The following is a 19,536-nucleotide window of genomic DNA, read 5'->3' on the forward strand; positions in this document are numbered from 1 at the left end:
AAAGGTTGATTAGTCTGAAGGCCTTTTTAGATATGAATACCTCAATCTGTTGAAATGATTCATATATGAATCATTTTTATGGAAATGCTCCTCATGGCCACACACATGTCACACACATAGTCAAATACATGATAGAGAGGCAAAAAGCCATGGTACACATGCAGTATCTACTGATCATTTAATATTGGTGAGCATACCAAATGAAGCACGATGGCAATATTATCTCATAACAACATTTTACATTTTACATTACCGATAAACACGCTGCCGGACAATGGGCTCGACTTAAGATGTTGCTTTCTACATGGCTGAGCTTGTTAAAAGATGATGTGATAAAGGATTTTACAGTATTGGGTGTGCTTGTTGCCGGTGCAATTTAAAACATTCAACCTTTCAATTTGCTGTGAGAAACGTGTGAAAACTTTACTTCACCCATTATAGTAAGGAAACTGAAAGGGTAGGAATGCTGGGTGGCTGTGTTATTTAATTCCACAATCATGCTGATAATGTTTGCCAAGATAAAAACAGTCTCCACGGTGCATGCATGTCTGTTGATGAGGCTGCAGCTGTGCAGGCTTGTTCCATGTTATAAAGGTGATATGCACCTGACCAGGGACGATTGCCTTTGCAACTTTTTTACAGAAAGCAGCAGGTTGCTCAGTTGTATGAAGTTGATGCATCCAGAAAGCAGTGCTCTCTGAAGAGGGACTTAAGTAGACTCAACTGGGTCTTTGACTAAATTGCAGTCATTTACAAAACAGTTGTTTACTTGAAAGCCTTCCTCAGGTTTGAGGTTGATATTATGTACAACCTGTTATCCAGTTAGTCTTATATACTTCCTCTGTGGTCCTTGTATTTGCATACTTGTTATTTTATGGTCACATTACATATGAACTGGTTGGTGTCTGCATTTTTTTAGAAAAGCAATATCACTGGAAATGAGAGTGAGAAAGAAATATCCAGAATGCCGACCTGGACTCGCACAGCGCTGCCTGCCTCGTTGGCCTGGCCATATGGCGTATGGGGAGGAGCCAGCGCCCGGGGAGGATGCAGCCGTATGGTAGCAGGAAGTAAACATACACAGCAGTGTGGCAAAACAAGACAGAGGAGGGACAGAGCATTCACCATGCTGCAGTTCACACAGCAGAGGCAACATGAGTACATGCAGCATGACAGAGACAAATGAAAGAGTTTATATGAATGGAAAGCGTCAAAAAAGGCCTTCCAACTGAATCATAAAGTGTGCAGCAGTTCATCTCTCTCCCTGGGAGAATGTGTGTCTATAATGCATCTATTACTTCCTGTTTTATTTAAATATCTGATAAGATCTCTGTTCCTCTGAGGCACCACACGCTTCTCATTGAATTCGGCCTTTGCTGTGATCTCATCAGTGATAATGTGAATCCAATCCACTGTTGTTTGACATTTTAAAAGCAGATCTGCTCCTTTCTCTGTTCCATCCTCAAAAAGAATCACCGTGGAGCATGGCTGAGTATTGTTGAGAGACTAAAAGCTTGAGCAGAAGTCGGCCCGAGGAGACCGTTAGTAGCAGTCAATTGGTGGTTGCTAGGTGTGGGTGCTACTCCTGTATTTTGAGTGACCTTTTCTGAGCGGCTCGAAGGATTTCCGTGCCATCTGTGCCCTACGGGTACCTCTAATCCCATTGCTGCTACTCTCAGCAGTAATGGGTACCTTAAACCTTTCCAACATGCCCCTGATCTTAGTCACTCACAGGAACACACTGCTTTCTTTGTTGCAGTTTCAACTTAAATACATCTCATTCGTCAGCCATGGCATTTTCTTTTTATTTCTCATTGCGTTTGTCACTGAGTTCTTGTATGAGTAATTATTTCTTCTTGCTCTTTGCTTTTTAGCAGACAGTCTGCCTGAACAGTCCTTTGCAGGTATTGTTTATGCAGACACACCAAAGCTAGAACTCAAACAGATATTTGAAAGGCAAAGAAACAGTAAATAGTTTTTTTTTCCCTGCACCATGGTTGTATTTGTTGTTGCTGTTGTGGGTGCAGCATCAGTTTCTATCAGTCTTCAGATGCATTTTCAGCCAGCACAGATTCCTTCTTATTACTTTTTATTTTTTTCTTGGACTCCCATAGGACTAACTTTTAACGAACCCCTCCTTTCTAAATTAAAGTGCTCTGTCTAGATGTATTTATTGATTCACCCATGTGCCATTCATGCTTCAAAAAAAGAAAGGAAAGCATCTCTGAAGGTAGATAACTCTGCTCCCTGCTGATGGGAAGCCAATTTTAGCCTTGGCTCCAAGACAAAAACCCTCCATGGTGCACAGAAGAATCTCATACCTGCACTGGCTGAAGGAGTCGTAAAACTACGATTGTGAATTAATGCTTTCATGTGAACTGATGCCTGAAACACACACTCGTGCTTACACGTCCACGCTACCATCCAATTCCACATTATTCTTGATGTTAGTGATCTATCCTTGATGTTCCATGTCCGTGGCAGCTTAATTTCCACTTTCGTCATGACAACCAAGAGACCACGCAATGTGTCATAAGGCAATAGCAATTTGTTTTGTTTGACGCTTGCTTCAGCAGTTTAGTTTCCTGTCAGGGGTGCTGCAACTGCTGGAGGGTTTTTGCTTTTCTTTTCATGACTGTTCACCTCATTCTCCTCTGCTCTGGATTTCCCCGTGTGAGAAAGCCAATCTTTATGTCCTGCCTCTGTTCTCCGCTTCTCGGTGAGTGAGAGACAGTGGAAGATCAAAGGATTTCTTCCTCCTCCTGGTGTAAAAAAGAAACAGAAAGAGGCTTCACGGTGTGGCACAGACTTTGCTCAGGGATACACCGTATGCTTTAGTCTGCCAGAACACTTGCTCACACTGCCATTAGTCTTTTTTAGTGGTGTTTACTTTACAGCAAACACATTGGAATTAGCACAGGCTTAAAACCTTTTACTGCAGCCAACAAGAGACCATTTATCGTGAAAGAGACATAAATAGTGATATGGGGAAATGTTTGTACATCTGTTTGATCATTTTCCCATTATATGAATACATTTTTCATAAATATAATGAAATGGCAAAGTGATAGCTGAAGGATGGAGGAAACACACTGAACAGTGAGTGGAGAGTTGAGCAAAACTTCCCTGGATTCCTGCAGCGTTGCTGTATGCAGCGCTTTTTGATTTATTATTGCAAAGCTCTCATGCGGGACAGCTTTTTGGTGTTTTTTATTAAACTGGCTGAAGTGTGTAAGTGCTTCCCTGAGGAATGATTCATCACTGGGTTGCCGGGATGCAACCAAAGCTCTCCGCCTTAATGTATGAACTGCTGGAGCAGCTGGAAAAGTTAGTCCACCCGGATGTCTCCCTGGTTTTTGCTGTTCGCTCGTCTAAAGATGGCTCACGGTGGTGGAGTTGAACCCTGAGGGATAGGCGGTCAGCAGGTTACATCATCTGATCTCATTTGTAATTGTTTGGAGCTCACTAACAGGAACACTTTACCACAGCACCGAACAACTCTTCCTCCGAGGTGATGAATTGTTGGAGATTGCCTTTGGGGACAATCAACCTAAAAGCCTGACTTGGGTTTACCCTTTTCCCCGGCTCAGTCAGTGCAGAACTGACTGGTAACAGCACTCCATGCACAAATAAGATCTGAACCCCCCCACCTCCCATCTCCTGTGTTTCTGATCATGAGATCACAAGCAGAGTAAGGACAGAGTGACCTTCAGCTTTGGGGGAAGGGGAGTTTTCCTCTGCTGGGACTTTTCCCATGTTCCAGTGATTGTGTCTTAATGAATTCACTGAATACTAATCAGGCAGCCTAAGTCCAGGGGGTGGGACAGGGCTTGACACAGGCAAGGCCCTGTATAAATATGCAGAGGATTTCTTTTTTTTTTCTCCTGCCATCATCACGTTACATTTCATTTAGGAAAAAAAAACTAAGCTGACATGAGAGTTGTTGCCTTTCAAATATGTAGTTAACTTGTCTATTTCCTTGCTCGTGTTCTGTCCTGCTTCATTTGTCAGTTAATACACTTGCTTGTCTCATTACGGCATTTTATTGTGATTTAGCTTATGTCTTGGGGATACCCTGGGATTGTTTCGTCCTCACTGACTTCGAATCACTCCAATTGAGCGTGAATATATTTTGCTGCTGAGACCTTGTTTATATAAATCTTTCAGTACCACTGGCCAGAGGTTATATTCTCTAACATTAATCAACACTCACCAGACTCTTAATCTTTTATCCTGTTAGCCCCTCGGACAAACCCTTTATAGCTCAATCAATCATACTGACTACCTCTGAAATGTCCAGCAGGACATTCTCAACAGCCCTTGGCGAGCTATTTAGTCACTGTAAGGCTGCCATAACCCAGCTGTAGTAATCAACGTTCAAGACATTTAAAAAACCATGCCTGAAAAGTACTAATTTGCATATGCAGTGGGCGATGATCTTGGACGGCTCAGTCGGAGTCCCGTTTAGAGACAGAGGCACTCAATTTTATTAAATCAGGAAAGGATGAGTTAGTTGGACAGAGAATAGAACCCTTTCATGGACACATGCCATTACAGGGAACTTCTCTGCCTCCTCTCTGAGAGCCTTTCAATGATACAAAGTTAATCTCGTTGTGAAATTTCACTGTTGCGGATCTCTTAATACATCATCAGTGTTGCACCACCATATTTTACCTCTCATTTTAAGCCTCTGAGGACAGCCGTCCATGGTTCTGATTACTGATGGAATTTAATTTTGAAACTTTATAAATCTCTGTTGCTCCACTCAAGCTGTGACGAGAAAGTAATCCGTATGAATAAGGGAGATGACTGGTGGTTTTAATCTCTATGTGGGCCAAGTTTGTAATGTCACTCTTTCCAGCCATAGGTAAGAAAGCTGTATCCACCATTTTGAGAAAGTTGCTGCAGGTATACATTGAAAAAAGCCTAAAGAGCTTCAGTCAGATGGACAGATTCAGATTAAGATTACATTTTTTCCTCCCTCCATATATTCAAGTTTAAAGTAAACAAGTGTTGATATATTTGAAATTCTCAATTACTCTAGTTCCTAAACAAATGATCTTGTTTTCTATTAATATCTGTATTTATTTTTTTATCTTTTTCAGCTTGAACATCTCCATTTTTTTAATGCTTTAACATGAATCTAGCTTCTCCCATCCACCCCTCTTAAAGGCAGTTGTGTGATGTAAATCATAGCGTTTGGGCAGAAAAAGCTGGCTTTGCATGTGCTTGGCTGTTTTTCTATTCAGAACAACAATTTACCAGAATGTCAGGAGCAGAAGAGCAAAATGGACACTTGGTTTGAGGAGAATTGGCATGATCCACATATCTAGAACTCACTAATGTATTCCAATCTGTGTTTTTGCTTGGCCAAGAATTTTTGAGAAAATGCACACAAATCGAGTTGTTTTTTCCTGGGCGTTTTCCTGAACTTTCTCTGTTTCTCTGTCAAGCTAACAATTAGCTAAAGCCTCTGTCACACATGGTTGGCGCTTTAGCAGTGCAAAAAAGACGGTATTGGCATGTTTTCTCCTGCTAAACAGAGGCACATCCATCCTGCATGCTGAAATCAGCTGAGGGACGACAGCATCATTGGTTATGGTGGCGCATTCCACCTTGCCAGCTTGATGTGTTTAAGTACACACGAGGCAGGATAGTTTCGCCTCTATTACTCCTCAGCGGTGGAACGACTTCGACTTTGGTCTGTGACATAAAAGATCAACTGGAAAAGCCTTAAAAAAAGCCTCCATTTATAAATCAGTGGTGCTCTTCTGCTTGTATATTGGGACAAGGACAGAAGTCCTGTTAAATGGCCAAGTTGAGCTATAATTGTAACATGGAAAGGTACTTTCTGAAATTTGTCTGTGGCATCAGAAACAGTGCAGTTGAGTCTTTCCCTTGTTGATCTTTGCTCATGTAATTTCCTGCAAAAGAAGTACTATTTGTGTGTTGAGCACAAAGACTTTAATTTTCTTGTCCTGGAGTGCTTACAGAGAACCAGAGGCAATGACCCTATTGATGAAATATGTACTGTAACATGAAGCATATTTTGCTTTCTTTCCAGTGTAATTTAAACTTCAGGAAGAGGAACAGTGGAAGACCTTTAAATGAACTGCTCTCATATTTTGTGTGTGTGTGATTTCAAATAGTTTTTTCTTTTAAACGTCTTTGTGAAAAAAAAGACTTTGGAAAGTATTGATTTTCATTGGTTTCCTTGCGTCTCAGCTATTAACTGTAAATCGTGCGATCCACTGACTCTTTAAAGCATGAACAACTGCCTGATTGAAGCCATGTGTTCGTGAGGAACAGTGTAATCTTAACTGTTTGGTCTGTGGGTTGCGATGCATAGTGAAAAGAAACCTGGCCGAGAAACAATTCTGTTAAAAGTTCTCGTTTTATTGGAAAAACGTTGCATTCAATAATGGCTCCATTGTTTATTTTGCATTACATCGTGGTTCATCCCGTTTCCCTGCACAAAAAGAAGGGTTCTGTGTTGTGGATTTTTCATAATGACTCGTATAAACTACTTCATCTTCAGACGACCTGCATTCACTCAACCCTTTAGGTTTTCATCAGGTGCACATCCGGAGAGTCTTATCTCTTTAAATGTTTTAGATTCAGTTTGGATAAGGTTTTAAATGATAAAACACAGACTGTGTGTATCAAGACGAACGTTTAATGATCTAATTTAACCGACTGGTATAACCCACTAGAAGAAAATTACGTTTTTTTGGGAAGTAGCCCCGAGTTTCTCTATATTTCATCAGGTTTTACCTGATTTGTTACATGACACATTAAAGTGAATCAGAGAAGGAACCTTGATATATCTTCTTTGGTCATGATTTTTACTTTTTAAATGCACTGTCAAGAAAGCAAGGCTTCACCAGTCGACCGTAGACCTTCACATAATGCGCTGCAGTTTACCTTCTTACACACGACTTACACACATGATAATGGTAACTCATATCAAGGAGAATTGGCAGCTTTTTCTCGACATCTCTTTGTTCTCAATCTGTGGAGTCACTGAGGCAGAAAAAACTTTTTATCCTTGAGAGGACACGATGAACCAGATATTATTATATGATTACAGGATTACAATACCAATTCAGTACCTTCGAAAAATGCTTTGAGCACTCCCCACACACTCTTATCTCGGTGTCCTTTTCCTTTTGCCTTGTAGTATTGCTCATAGATTTCTTGACGTGTTACATGTTATAAAGTGTTCTCATTGCAGCCATTTTCTGTTCCTTAAGGGCTCTCAAATATCACGATAAGCTCATGTGATGAAAGAGGAGCTACTTTAGCTTCAGCTGACCTTTCTCTGTCGGTAAAAAAGAGGTATCTTTTAAAAGGTTATTTCTTTTCAATAAAACATACATTCTTAGTTCTCATGCTGTCAACTTATGGTGTTTGATCAGGAGCTGTTGGGTGTCACACGTAAATGCTCTCTGTACCGGTTTGGCTCCATTTTTTACCAACTTTGAACACTTGACAGTATGGATAATGACCAAAGTTCAAGTCCTGTGCCTGTTGATTTGTGTTATTGTTTGACATGTTGCTATCACTTTACATTTGTCATTTCCCCTACCCTAATGGGTCAGTACACTGTGCTGAAAACTCACAACGCAGCTAATGAACATGAATGTTTTTATGTTTCCCACTAATGGTTACATGAGAAGATTGATACCACTCTGATATAAAATGTAAACACAAAGCCACCGCTCGCACCTATTAGCATAGCTTAGCATAAATACCACAAACAAACAAACCAGCAGCAAGCCGTTCTGTGTTAAATAATGAGAGTAAATGTGCTTTCATTTAGCCGGGTAATTCCTGCTGATTTAATTGTATTAATCTTACCGAGCAGACAGCCAGTTGCTTACAATGATTTGGTTTTATTTGAGACGTAACATTGAAAAGTAACCTAACATGCCCATTTCTTCAAATGACCAACTAAAGTCACAAATATTCCAACTAACAGTTGGAATGTTTAGGTGAACTGCACTCTTACGCATGTCTGTAGTTCAGTCCTAAAACTTGAATGAAATGGTGCTCTCTCAATGCAAGAACCTCCAGAAAATGTAGATTTTTCATCTGGGCTTTGAAGCTTTTGTTTAAATGTATGTTAAAGCCATATTATGGCGCTATTTCTGTTTCAAGGCTTTAGAATGGCCCCATTTACTGCTGAGGATTCCAATCTTACCGAATGGTTTTTATATTACACCCACACAATGAAATCCTTGGAGTCAGAGTGACCGGTTAGTTTGTGGAATATTTGATTTTAGGGAGGAGGGTAAGGCTGGTTAAACCCAATCCAGCTCAGTCCTCAGGGGTAGCCAGCAGGGCTGGTGTGTGTCCCTGGAGGAAGCGTGAAAGCACTGGGGTAGGACTTTAAACACAGGCTTTGGAGTATTTGGAGCACTTGGCAGTGGGAGTCATTTTTTGCTCGATCCCTGAAGTGTTGCATTGTCTTTTGAATGCAGGCTCTTTGTGTTTGCGGTATGAAGCTGCTCACATGATGAGCCACAGTGCTGTCATAGAGGCATCTTGATGTCTTGCAGTGCTGTGTGGAGGATACTAAAACATTCATTGCATATTTGGATGCTATTTACAGGAATATTGCTGCATAGTGACTTTCATATCCCTTTCCCCAGAGGGCCTTGTGTTAGCATACTTATGTTCATTACAAGGAGTAATTAAGACAGGAATATTTTTGCTTTAGGTATGTGCAGACTTTTGAAGATGTGGCTGCTCTATCAGGCTCCGAGGAGGGTGCCGCTCAACACATCAGACGTGACCCAGTTAGAAGAGCTACACTCGTAGGACCCTATAAAGTGGATTTTACCCTGAGAGGATTTTTACACCGTTAGGCCTCGTTGTTCACATCACACTTTCTCTTCTTCACTCCACTCTCCTCTCTGATGGATGGAACAGACATCACTTTTAAATTGAATTCCAGGCCATTAAACAGATAAATACTGTAAGTCTGTAATGTTTTGTTGAAGATTATTTTTTTAACATGCCTTTTACTACCTTTTATCTTTTTAAATGACTGAAATTTCATTTAATAAGGCTGAAAACAGTTGCCCGCAGTGTCTGAAACGTTTAGAGCTTTTATGTCTCCGTTCTGCAACCGAGCCTCATACTAATGACAATAATTTGTTGAAATTTCAAAGATAGGAGCAGTCAGGTGGTCTTTATACTCACTGACTTCACTGTTTTCATGTCATGCCTTGGATTCCAACACTAGTTTAGCATGAGTGACTCAATTTAAGTGCGTCGTTTTAAGAAAGAATAATTAGATTCTCTCAGATTTAGCGCTGAATTCTTTTACTGTTTATTTTTGTTTGCCTTTTCTTTACTGTAAGGAGGGGGTGTGAGATCAGACGGGACACGGCTGATGATGCAAACGGACAAAATGTTGATGCCCTTGAGGGAAAAAGTGACAGGAAAACGTTCTCTATTGAGAGTTATTTGCTTCACATTTAGCACACCTCATTCTCAGTTTGTGCAAGTTTCCTGCACTGCGTCGTGCTGCTGATCTTTTTTGACCACTGCCTAATGAAGCAGAAGTTCATTTCGCTCTCGTAATTGGTGCGCTTATTAATTGCTGGTTGTTGTGGGAAACTGCGTCAGGCATGAGTGTTGTGATTAGATAAGAATGGCTCTTAACCGAGTGCCTGTAGCAAGAGTATTGAACAGATCAATGAAACAAACTGCTCGCTCCACTCGCGGCCACGACCAGTGACTGATGGGTGAATGTGGAAAGAAATGAGACTGTGCTACAGGAGAGGGGCACAAGCCAAGTGAGCAGCACATAGTTTGCATTGTTTTGGGTTTATTTATAGCCTATTTGTTTATGCAATCTAAACTGATAACATTAGAGATTTTAGTCGGGTCCTTTGCACAGCCATAACGTCACTTTGTAAAAGATGAATACAGATACTGAGATCTTCTTGCGTTCTCATTTTGCTCCTCTCACATTTCCATAGAATTCTTGTCATAAACAAACGACGCAGGCAGTAAAGTCACAGCATAAGACGATAACAAGACCATCGTGTAATATTTGTCGTTGAGCGCTCACAATTTCAGTGGCACACAAAAAGCCAGTGTAGCAGAGGGCCGTTGTGCCTGCAGCATGAAGTGCACCTATACGTCCTTGACACTACAAATGGCTTAAATGCAAAGCAATGTGAAACTTAATAACCCCTCTTTTTCAATCATTAAAAGATAGAAATGATCTCAAACCTAATTTTCATTAATCCTCTGAGCTGGATGAATAACATTGATCTCAATGTGCAGCCAGCACGAAAAAGAAAATTCCTTTTCACTTCAATTGTGTTCATATAAAAAAAAGCTCTGTTACGTAACCTGGAGCACTTTACCTTGAGATTTGCTTTAATGACACCAAGAGAGAGTCTTAATCAGATCACATCACCCCAGTTCTCAAGTCTTTACATTGGCTCCCGGTCAGATACAGAATAGATTTTAAAGTTCTGCTACTCGTCCAGAATACATGAATGACATGCTGGTAGAGTATAAACCCAGCAGAGCTCTGAGATCTGCTGACTCAGGTCAGATAGTGGAGCCCAGAGTTCAAACTGGACCCGGTGAAGCAGCTTTTAGCTGTTATGCTGCACACAACTGGAACAAACTACCAGCAGAACTGAAATCAGCCCCAACTGTAAGCACTTTTAAATCCAGGTTAAAAACATTTCTCTTTCGGTGTGCTTATGGTTGAGTTTATATCTTTCTTTTTCCCCTCTTCTTTGATTGCTTTTAACTGTGTTTTTAATTTTTCTCTTTAAATTGCTGCTTTATGCTGTTCTTTTAAATGCCTTGTCTTTATGTAAAGCACATTGAGTTGCCTGTGGTATGAAATGCGCTATATAGATAAAGATGCCTTGCCTTGCCGTAATGTCTGGTTCCTTTATGGAACACTAGTCAAAAGTCAGTGTTTATAATGAACATAGAGTTGAATTTCTCATAACAGAAACGTAACCAAAAGGTTTGTGTAGGCTGTGAGTTATACTACTCATAGCAAGCAAAAATCAGCATCAGCCATGTCAGAACTGGTTGGTTCACATTTAGGTGGCATCTTTTGATGGATTTCTAACTGCCAGCACTTCACCTGCAATACTGGTTAGTTGCAGGAAGCTCTCTCCAAAACATGTACGGAACAGTTGTGACAAAAGCAAGATGCAAACATCAGCAACATGGAGCGAACTTTAATATCCTGTGGTTAAAAGGGATGGTCAGACTTTGTGAGTAGGAGAAAATTCATTTGTAAAATGGCAAAAAAAAAAAATAGATCTTGGGTGTTTCAACTCTTGCGGTTGTCGAAATTTTATCAACAAAGCATTCAAAGCATTCAACAAAGCGCAAAGATGTAAATTACCTGGCAAACAAAGAGAAGGCTGAGAATGCAAAATTGTTAAATCCATACAGTGCATCGTACTTCTTAAGGTTATATTGATGGATGCTTCCAGCACCATGTTCAGAAGAGCTACTGGAAAAGGATTGATGCAAAATATAGTGAAAGTTGTAGTGGTTTAGGATGAAAAGATGAGGCCATTGCAGTATTTTCCAGTATCATGAAGGTTTTTCCAATCGGCTTCAATAATATAACATGTTCTTTTTCTGCCAATGTGCCCACAAAACATTTAGTTTGATTATTTTTATGTAAAACCTCTTACGTAAAGAGTTTTTGCCACAGTGTGTCTGTTGGTCTCTTGCTTTGGCAGAGGAAAAATCACAAGGGCCTCACATGAATATGACTAAATAATTTGACTATGTGGGCGTTTATAGCGGTTTGACCTTTTCTGGGCCTGATGGTAGCAAATACCGGAGTGAAGAGAGGAAAGGCATCAGGTTTTTTGTTACTGACCTCCCATATCACCGGCCTGGTCAGTAAATGGTTCCCTTTGTTTTATACTCAAGTTGTAAATCCAGCGAATTACGGTGAAACCTACAACTGAACAAAACACTGCGGACTGGCATCTCTTCAATGGCTGTGCAGAGAAGAACAAAACAGCAGCTCTATCGCAAAGAGGTGTTGATTAAAAACAAGGTTTATAGAAAAAAAGAGCTTTGCCTAAATTACATTGAATGCCAGTCATTTGGAGCAGCGTGCATTGATATGCTTCACTGTGCACAAATATCACACATTCTTCACATACTCCATTTAAATCCTTCCTTTTTCTGCATACCCCCTCTTCCTTCATCTCACCCATCCTAACTCCTTTCAAATCAAACTTCAGGACCCCATAAATGAAGAAAAAAAAGGTCGTACAAAGCCCTTCCGAAGGGACTGCGTTGATCCAACTTGGACAACAGAGAGAACAGAAACATGTTTTAAAAAAAAAGCAGGCGTGCATGCTGAACATGTCAATGTGTGTTTCAAGTGAAGGAGGCGACATGCCTCAACATGCAGAGATGCTTCTGTGGATGGATTAGTTACACGGGCTCTTGAGGCTGATGTGACACGGGGGAACCTGTGGATTTGGTTTTTGATTTGAAGCTTAAGAGAGGTGAACAGGGAGAGAATGTGAATGAGGTCAGCTGCACATTAACATGCTAGCAATATCAATTTAAATCGATGCTTGTTCATGCAGCACCTGAAGTTTCTGTTGAATTGTCTCGTCGTGTGAAACCAGACTGAGAATGCCCCCTTTATCTTTGGCTCTTGAGAAGAAAGGCAGAACAGCACAAAGGACATGTGAAGGTAGATGTTATTTTGATACTTCACATTCTTGCCTCTCCAGGTGTAGTTGCACATATTTGTGCCTCTTTTGGATGATCCTCCAAACACAAAAGGGGATGTCTAACATTAAGCCAGCTCATTGATGCACATCCCCACTCCAATTCCCTGGCCACCAAAATTTTCCCCGGCTTTAGCGGCGTTTTTTTTATATCCTCCCTCCCCTCTTTGGCCTTTTGAATGATAACCTTGAATGGTATTGTCTCGAGGTATGAAGGAGGCTAAAGGAATTCCTCGGGTCTTGACAGAGAGCAGGAAGACTTGACAAAAGCCATCAGCACTCTGCAAAACAGAGAATGTGGCGGATATGAAAAGGGGGCAGATTTCCATTCAGGTAAAAAAGCTTTGAAAAAGAATGGGGACCAATAGCTCAACCCTGGTGGAATTAAATTCTAATTTGTGAGCTTTTTGAAGCGACGAAAACCCGCTTTCAAATCTGAGCTCAGTGACGAAATCTGAGGCAAGGAGAGGCTGAATAATGATCACTATATTAGAGCAGTTTGTGGATCTGAACACCGATACGTGGGACTGATTGCATCGGGTTAAGTCAGTTTAAGCCAACACACTCCCAGTTTATACAAGAGCCTTTCATAGTAGCCATAAAGCCTGGGATTGTCACTCTCATAATGGCCATGTGGAGATCAATTGAAACTTAATATGTGAATGGTCTGCCCAGGTTCTAATATTCTGCACTGCACACTCCATCTGACCCTGCCCTCTTCCTCCTCACTCCCTCCTCCACTGAACTCTATCAAGCGTCAGCTGGCTGCCACAGCAGCTGCAAAAAAACCCCCAGAAAGGCTCAAACAATGGTTATCGGCAGGAAACAGCAATGTAAACAAACAGTCCTCCAGGTCTGTGTTGATAGACCAATTTTTTAATCAAAAGCAGACCAGCATCCTAATCTTTAAACTGATCGACGCCGGTATAAGAAAACTAGTTATTTGGATTCTTTATAAACTCTGTGGAAGGAGAATAATGGTGCCAGATCTCTCACATTGTTTTTTTTTTTCATCTAAAATCCCATATAGCTGCTGTATAGCCTGCTGTAAGTCCACCAACTCTCCTCACAACAGCTTAGTGGAGTCTTGCAGAAATTTCATCATAAGACGACCATCTGCTCAAGGCAAAATGAAGTTACTCATGTCATCTTAAAGAGAAAGTTTCCCATCTGTGCTTTGGGAAATCAAAGGAAATTCATAGAAGACCTGAACAGTTAGAACTGAAGAGACTTAATTCAAGTTAATTAAGATGAAATAATCTAATTTGAAGATGAAGTGAAGACAAAGACTTCAAGTCTGATCCATCATCTTGTTTCTATTCTGTAAAACTATCCTTGTTATCCTTACAGCATCCTGCTGTAATTAATATTTTTGCTTCTTTTCAGCTAGTGTGAACCCATTTATGCACTTATCTTTGTAAGCGTGACCTGTAGCTTAAGGTGAAAATCTTTTTCGATGCATAGAGCATAAATCTAATTCTTTGTCCCGATGTATTGCCAGGTATGTTTCAGCCTTGCTCTTTTGAAAATGAATCATTTTCTTCACCGTCTCAGTAATGCTTCTCAGTTTGATTAAGCAGTCGAGGTTCTGGCAGTTCTGGCAGTTCTGGCATCCATGGAAGACACGTTTCTGTGGTGTGGGTAGAACAGTTAGACAGCTTGTCGTCTGACAAAACTGGATGGCGGGGTTTGCTAGTTCAAGGCTAATGCACATTTTAGGCCTATTTACACAGTGTTTGTGGTTAGGTTAGTTTAGCTCACATCAAATCATCAAATCCCTGATCTGCACAAAACATTTCTCAATAGAAGGTTGATGAAGGTCTGCTTCAATAGTCCAACCCCACAATTCAGTAAACTATAGTTCTCCCTCTTTTCACATGTTTTAAGCAAGTCTTATTTGCAGTATTTGGTTGGAGCTCATAAAGGGTTAAGTGTTAACGTAGCTCACAGCCACTTGCTGTATGACACGTTTCCCCACCCGCCCAGTTGTGCAGATCAGGACACATTGTCATATTTGGTGATAAGGAAGACAGGAAGTATCTGTCGACAGCAGCATGCATGCAGCATCACAGCCTGAAGGTGGGTGCCTCTGAGAGCTGCACGTGTTTAAAACAGCTTGGCTCTCAGACATGTGAAAAAAAACATCTTTCTCTATTAGTAATCCTTTCCCCTCATCCTAGTCTCCAGCCTCCCCACCTCCGGTTTTCAATAACCCACATAGTGAGTGTGGAGGATGGGATTTGCTGGAATTAACCATCCTGGGAAAAATAAATAAATAAAATAGATAAAAGCTAAAAGAAAAACGTGGGACCACGTTTGATACAGACCTGAATTACACCTTTCCTTCATGTGCGTATTTTTATTCATCTGCCCCCACGGTGATTTGGGTGATACTGTATCTGTTTTAATGGTGTCATGGTAACATGTGCTCACATTGATTTCAGCCACTGAACTGTTACAGGTTCAGGGAGGGAGTTTCTCATAAATAAGAACAACGGGGAAACAGTGAGAGATTACAGGAAAACCTTTTTTGATTTTAGGAGGTTAAATAATGGAAAACAACCTGTGTCTTTTGTTGCTGTGAGAACTCCATGCCAGCTTGTGGTCTTGGAGAGGTATTCACAGTCATTTCTGAATGAAAGTGGAAGTCTTGATAACTTTCAATCAGGCTTCAGACGTCATCACAGCACTGAAACCGCTCTGGTCAAAGTGTTAAATGACATCAGGTTGAATACTGATTCTGGTAATGTTTCAGTCCTGGTTCTGTTGGACCTCAGTGCTGCGTTTGATACTGTAGATCTCAGAATCCTGTTGCACAGGCTGGAAAACTGGGTTGGACTTTCTGGAGCGGTCCTTAACTGGTTCAGGTCCTACTTAGAAGGCCGGAGTTATTTTGTTACTATTGGAAGCTATGAATCTGAGCGAGTGGCCATGACTTGTGGAGTCCCCCAGGGGTCAATTCTTGGACCTCTTCTGTTTAACTTGTATATGCTCCCTTTGGGTCAGATATTACAGAACTTTAACATCAATTATCACAGTTATGCAGACGATACACAACTTTATGTGTCTCTGTCACCGGACGACTGCAGCCCAGCAGACGTACTGTGTCAGTGTCTGGAGGAAGTAAACACCTGGATGAGAGAGAATTTTCTACAATTAAATGAAGACAAAACTGAGATCATTCTGTTTGGTAGCAAAGAGAAGAGGGTCAGCGTTGGTAAATATCTTGAGACATGGGACCTTACAATCACTGACCAAGTTCGTAACCTCGGGTTGTTGATAGACTCAGATCTGACTTTCAGCAGCCACATCAAAGCTGTCACCAAGGCAGCTTTTTACCACCTCAGAAACATCAACAGAATTAAAGGTTTCCTCTCCCAAAAAGACCAGGAGAAACTCATCCATGCATTCATCTCCAGTAGACTCCATCACTGTAACGCTCTTTTAACTGGACTTCCCAAAAAGAGCATTAAACATCTGCAGCTCATCCAGAACGCTGCTGCTAGAGTTTTAACCAGGACTAAGAGATCTGAACACATCACACCAGTTTTAAAATCTTTACTCTGGCTTCCAGTCAGTCACAGAATAGATTTTAAAAGCCTGCTAATGGTTTACAATCTGTGATATGTTCAGAGAATATAAACTAACAGAGCTCTTAGATCCAAGGACTCAGGTCAGCTGGTCCAGTCCAGAGTCCAGACTAAACATGGAGAAGCAGCATTTAGCTGTTATGCTGCAAACAAGTGGAACAAACTTCCAGTGGAGATTAAACTTTCACCAAATGGAGACATTTTTAAATCCAGGTTAAAAACATTTCTGTTCTCATGTGTCTATGCATGAAATATCTTTTAACTTATCTAGACTGTTGCTTGTTTTTAAATTCATTTAAATGATTTTATTTGTTTCTCTTTATATTATTTTATGCTTCTTACACTCCCTGCTGCAATGCTTTTATTTTATGTAAAGCACTTTGAATTGTTTGTACATGAAATGTGCTATATAAATAAATTTGATTTGATTTGATTTGATTTGATCATCATAGACCTGATGTGGAAACTATGCAGTGAAGTCTTTCTTTTCCCATCCTTCTCCCCGGTGCCTGCTGTAGAGCACAGCAATCTGATGGCTGTGATTGCTTTCAGCAGACTTACTAATCAAAGTTGATCTTCATAAATCTTGTTTTGTAAAACAAAGCAACCTTTTTCCGGTTTCATCCGTCCATTTTTGCTGCAAAGAAACTCCATGCGGCTCGATCACTGCTTAACACTTGAAAGAGAATTCAAATGTAGTTTAATATTAATCAGGAATACATTATCACATGCTTCACGGTCTTTATGGCTACAAATTTTAAGCCAAACACATTTGATGAAGTTAAATAATTGAGAATATTCAAATGATTTTTCTGCGCGTGCAGATATCCCTACATTTATTTTTCTGTTTTGTTTAATAGTGGGTGTTCATCAGGGTAGCAGGTGCCTGTTTGAACAAGGATTCACATGTTCCTGTTTTCATTTCGCTGTATTGCTTTGTTTAAGGTGGTCATTTTTTTAGTTCTGAAGCAGAAACTCATCTAAGATTCTCTTAAGGCTCTGAGGGAGAAATGGTTGATTTGTTTTATGTATGAAAATCCCTGGATCCCCTCTGATCCTCAGCTATAATTACACAGACTTGGCCAGAGCCTTTTTCATACATATATATATATATATAGACTCATTCTCATCAACATGCTAGAGTTTCACTGCATCGATTTTCTATCAGTAGTACCACGGTTCCCCTCTTTGTTTTTCCTCCCGAGCTGCAGCAGTGACATTTGCTGTCCTTTTGGCTGCGACGGGGGGCAAACACAGATGTCTTTTTCACTTGTCCCACCCCACCTCAGATGTTAGCCAGTTTGTCCAGCCCTTCTCCATTAGCATTTGGATTAATTCCTGCGTGTTATCGGGTCTAGATGTAATACGGCAGTACTGGATGGCAGGACTAATCATGTTGGAAGGCAATACGTTCCTCCCTCCTTTTCCCTCCGCTGCCATCCTCACATCCAAAAACTGATAACGGGGCAGATGCATTAGAGAGGATTAAGCTAATGTGATGGCACAGCCACCTAGCAGGAGACCCCACAGGAGAAATTTAAGAATTAGTCCATGACATCTTGGGAATAACTTGTCAAGACCTGGCTACAGGCAAATATTGAGGATATTAATCCTTAGTGTAATGGCCTTGACTAGATTTTACTCTTGTTTCTGTGAGCAGCTTTGAGCATAGTCATGTCTCCTTAATCACTGATGGAAAGCAGTCCCTCTAGGATTCTCCATTTTTACAGTAATTATTGTGCACGAAAATAAATGCCTGAGTGTTTCCCGGTTTCCCGTGTGAGAAATCGCCAAGTTATTTACATGTGTTCGCTGTTCATTTGTCAGAGTTATATGGGCTGCTGGCAGAAGAGTGCTTTGTTTGTTGCAGTAAAAAAAATGTGACGAAGGCGTAAAATCACAATGCATGTCATTTCACAAAGTATTGTTTGGCTGCTGGTAAAACTGCTGGGGCAGCGCAGAGCAGCCTCTCTGCCAGTTTTCTACCAGATGAGATCACATCAATGTCTCCTCCATGGTTTTAATATAAACGTGAATACTGAGAAGGAACCCACCGTTTAATTCCATCTAACCTCGCTGGATATTGGGATGCAACAATGTAATGAACAAAACGACAGGTTTCCTTCGCATTTTAATTAACGTTATTCTGTTCAAGGGTGTTAAATTATGAAACTCCACTAAAAATGAGGCCAACTTTTCCAAGGGGCTTGGGGATAATGGTGTGTCCTTGCTGCAGGTTTCCTCTCAGCAAGGACAGTTAGCTGTGTCTGTCAGCCTCCAGCTATATTTTTGCGATATTCCTGAACCCCCAGTGATGATTTGTGCTGCTGGATTTTCCTCACAGCTTTCTCCTCATCTTGTTTTCAGGTCTCCTCATTGGGTCGGGCTGTGCTCTCTATCCACTGGGATGGGACAGCGAGGAAATACAACAGACCTGCAACAACAGCTCGGATCGGTTTCAACTGGGTAAGATGTCTTCCAGGACTTTTGCATCTCACGCACAGCCTGACGGATTGAAAGCAAATGCTTCATAAATGCGTAATTTATATAAAAATAAATAAATAACAATGTTTCTCATGCTGCAATAGATGCCGGAGCCATGATTTCTATGTGTTTGAAATTCATGATAAAAAGTCAACTGACCCTCCGGTAGCTGGTGAGTGTTGTAAAGCTAGAAATATGTGCTGGGAATAACTAAGAGCTTGATTTGTGCTCTGTATGCAGCTGGCATTATCAGGACTATCTCACACACAGTAATATGCTACTTTATCAGACACTAGGGGAGAGGAAGAGCTGTTCATGCTGCAGCTGCTCCTTCATTTGATTATAATCAAACAGTGCTTGATTTCTTTTAACTTAGATACTTTATTCAGGATTACAATATAAGCAAGCAACAGAAGAGTAAGGGGAGCCACTATTTAACATCCATCTATCTTAAAAGATTAAAAATTCATCACTACATTTCTCATTAGTCGGACTGATTTGTTGTGTTCAGATACTTTGAGCTCAGCAACAAACGCGTGCAGGGTTCAAAGGGAAAAGGTTTGACCTTGTGAACAAATTAATTCAGTCAGTGAATGTCACTGCAATCATCCTACAAAGTTGAAATATTTTAAGCAAAAATCTCCTCTGGATGGTGGATCTATAATGATGGTTAGTGCAGCTTTCTGACAGTTTGTTGTTTG

The 19,536-nt window shown here is 40.7% G+C and overlaps 1 protein-coding gene across 1 annotated transcript in view; it reads left to right on the top strand.

Moving 5' to 3' along the window:
• Positions 1-19,536, top strand: part of LOC142388762 (LHFPL tetraspan subfamily member 6 protein) — a 46,159-nt gene that overhangs the window by 22,636 nt on the left and 3,987 nt on the right. Inside the window, exon 3 of the mRNA XM_075474312.1 lies at positions 18,719-18,817. Coding sequence (XP_075330427.1) covers positions 18,719-18,817 — 99 coding nt within the window. The remainder of the gene's footprint in view (positions 1-18,718; positions 18,818-19,536) is intronic.

This window comes from Odontesthes bonariensis, chromosome 9 (assembly GCF_027942865.1).
Source record: "Odontesthes bonariensis isolate fOdoBon6 chromosome 9, fOdoBon6.hap1, whole genome shotgun sequence".
NCBI classification, from domain to species: domain Eukaryota; kingdom Metazoa; phylum Chordata; class Actinopteri; order Atheriniformes; family Atherinopsidae; genus Odontesthes; species Odontesthes bonariensis.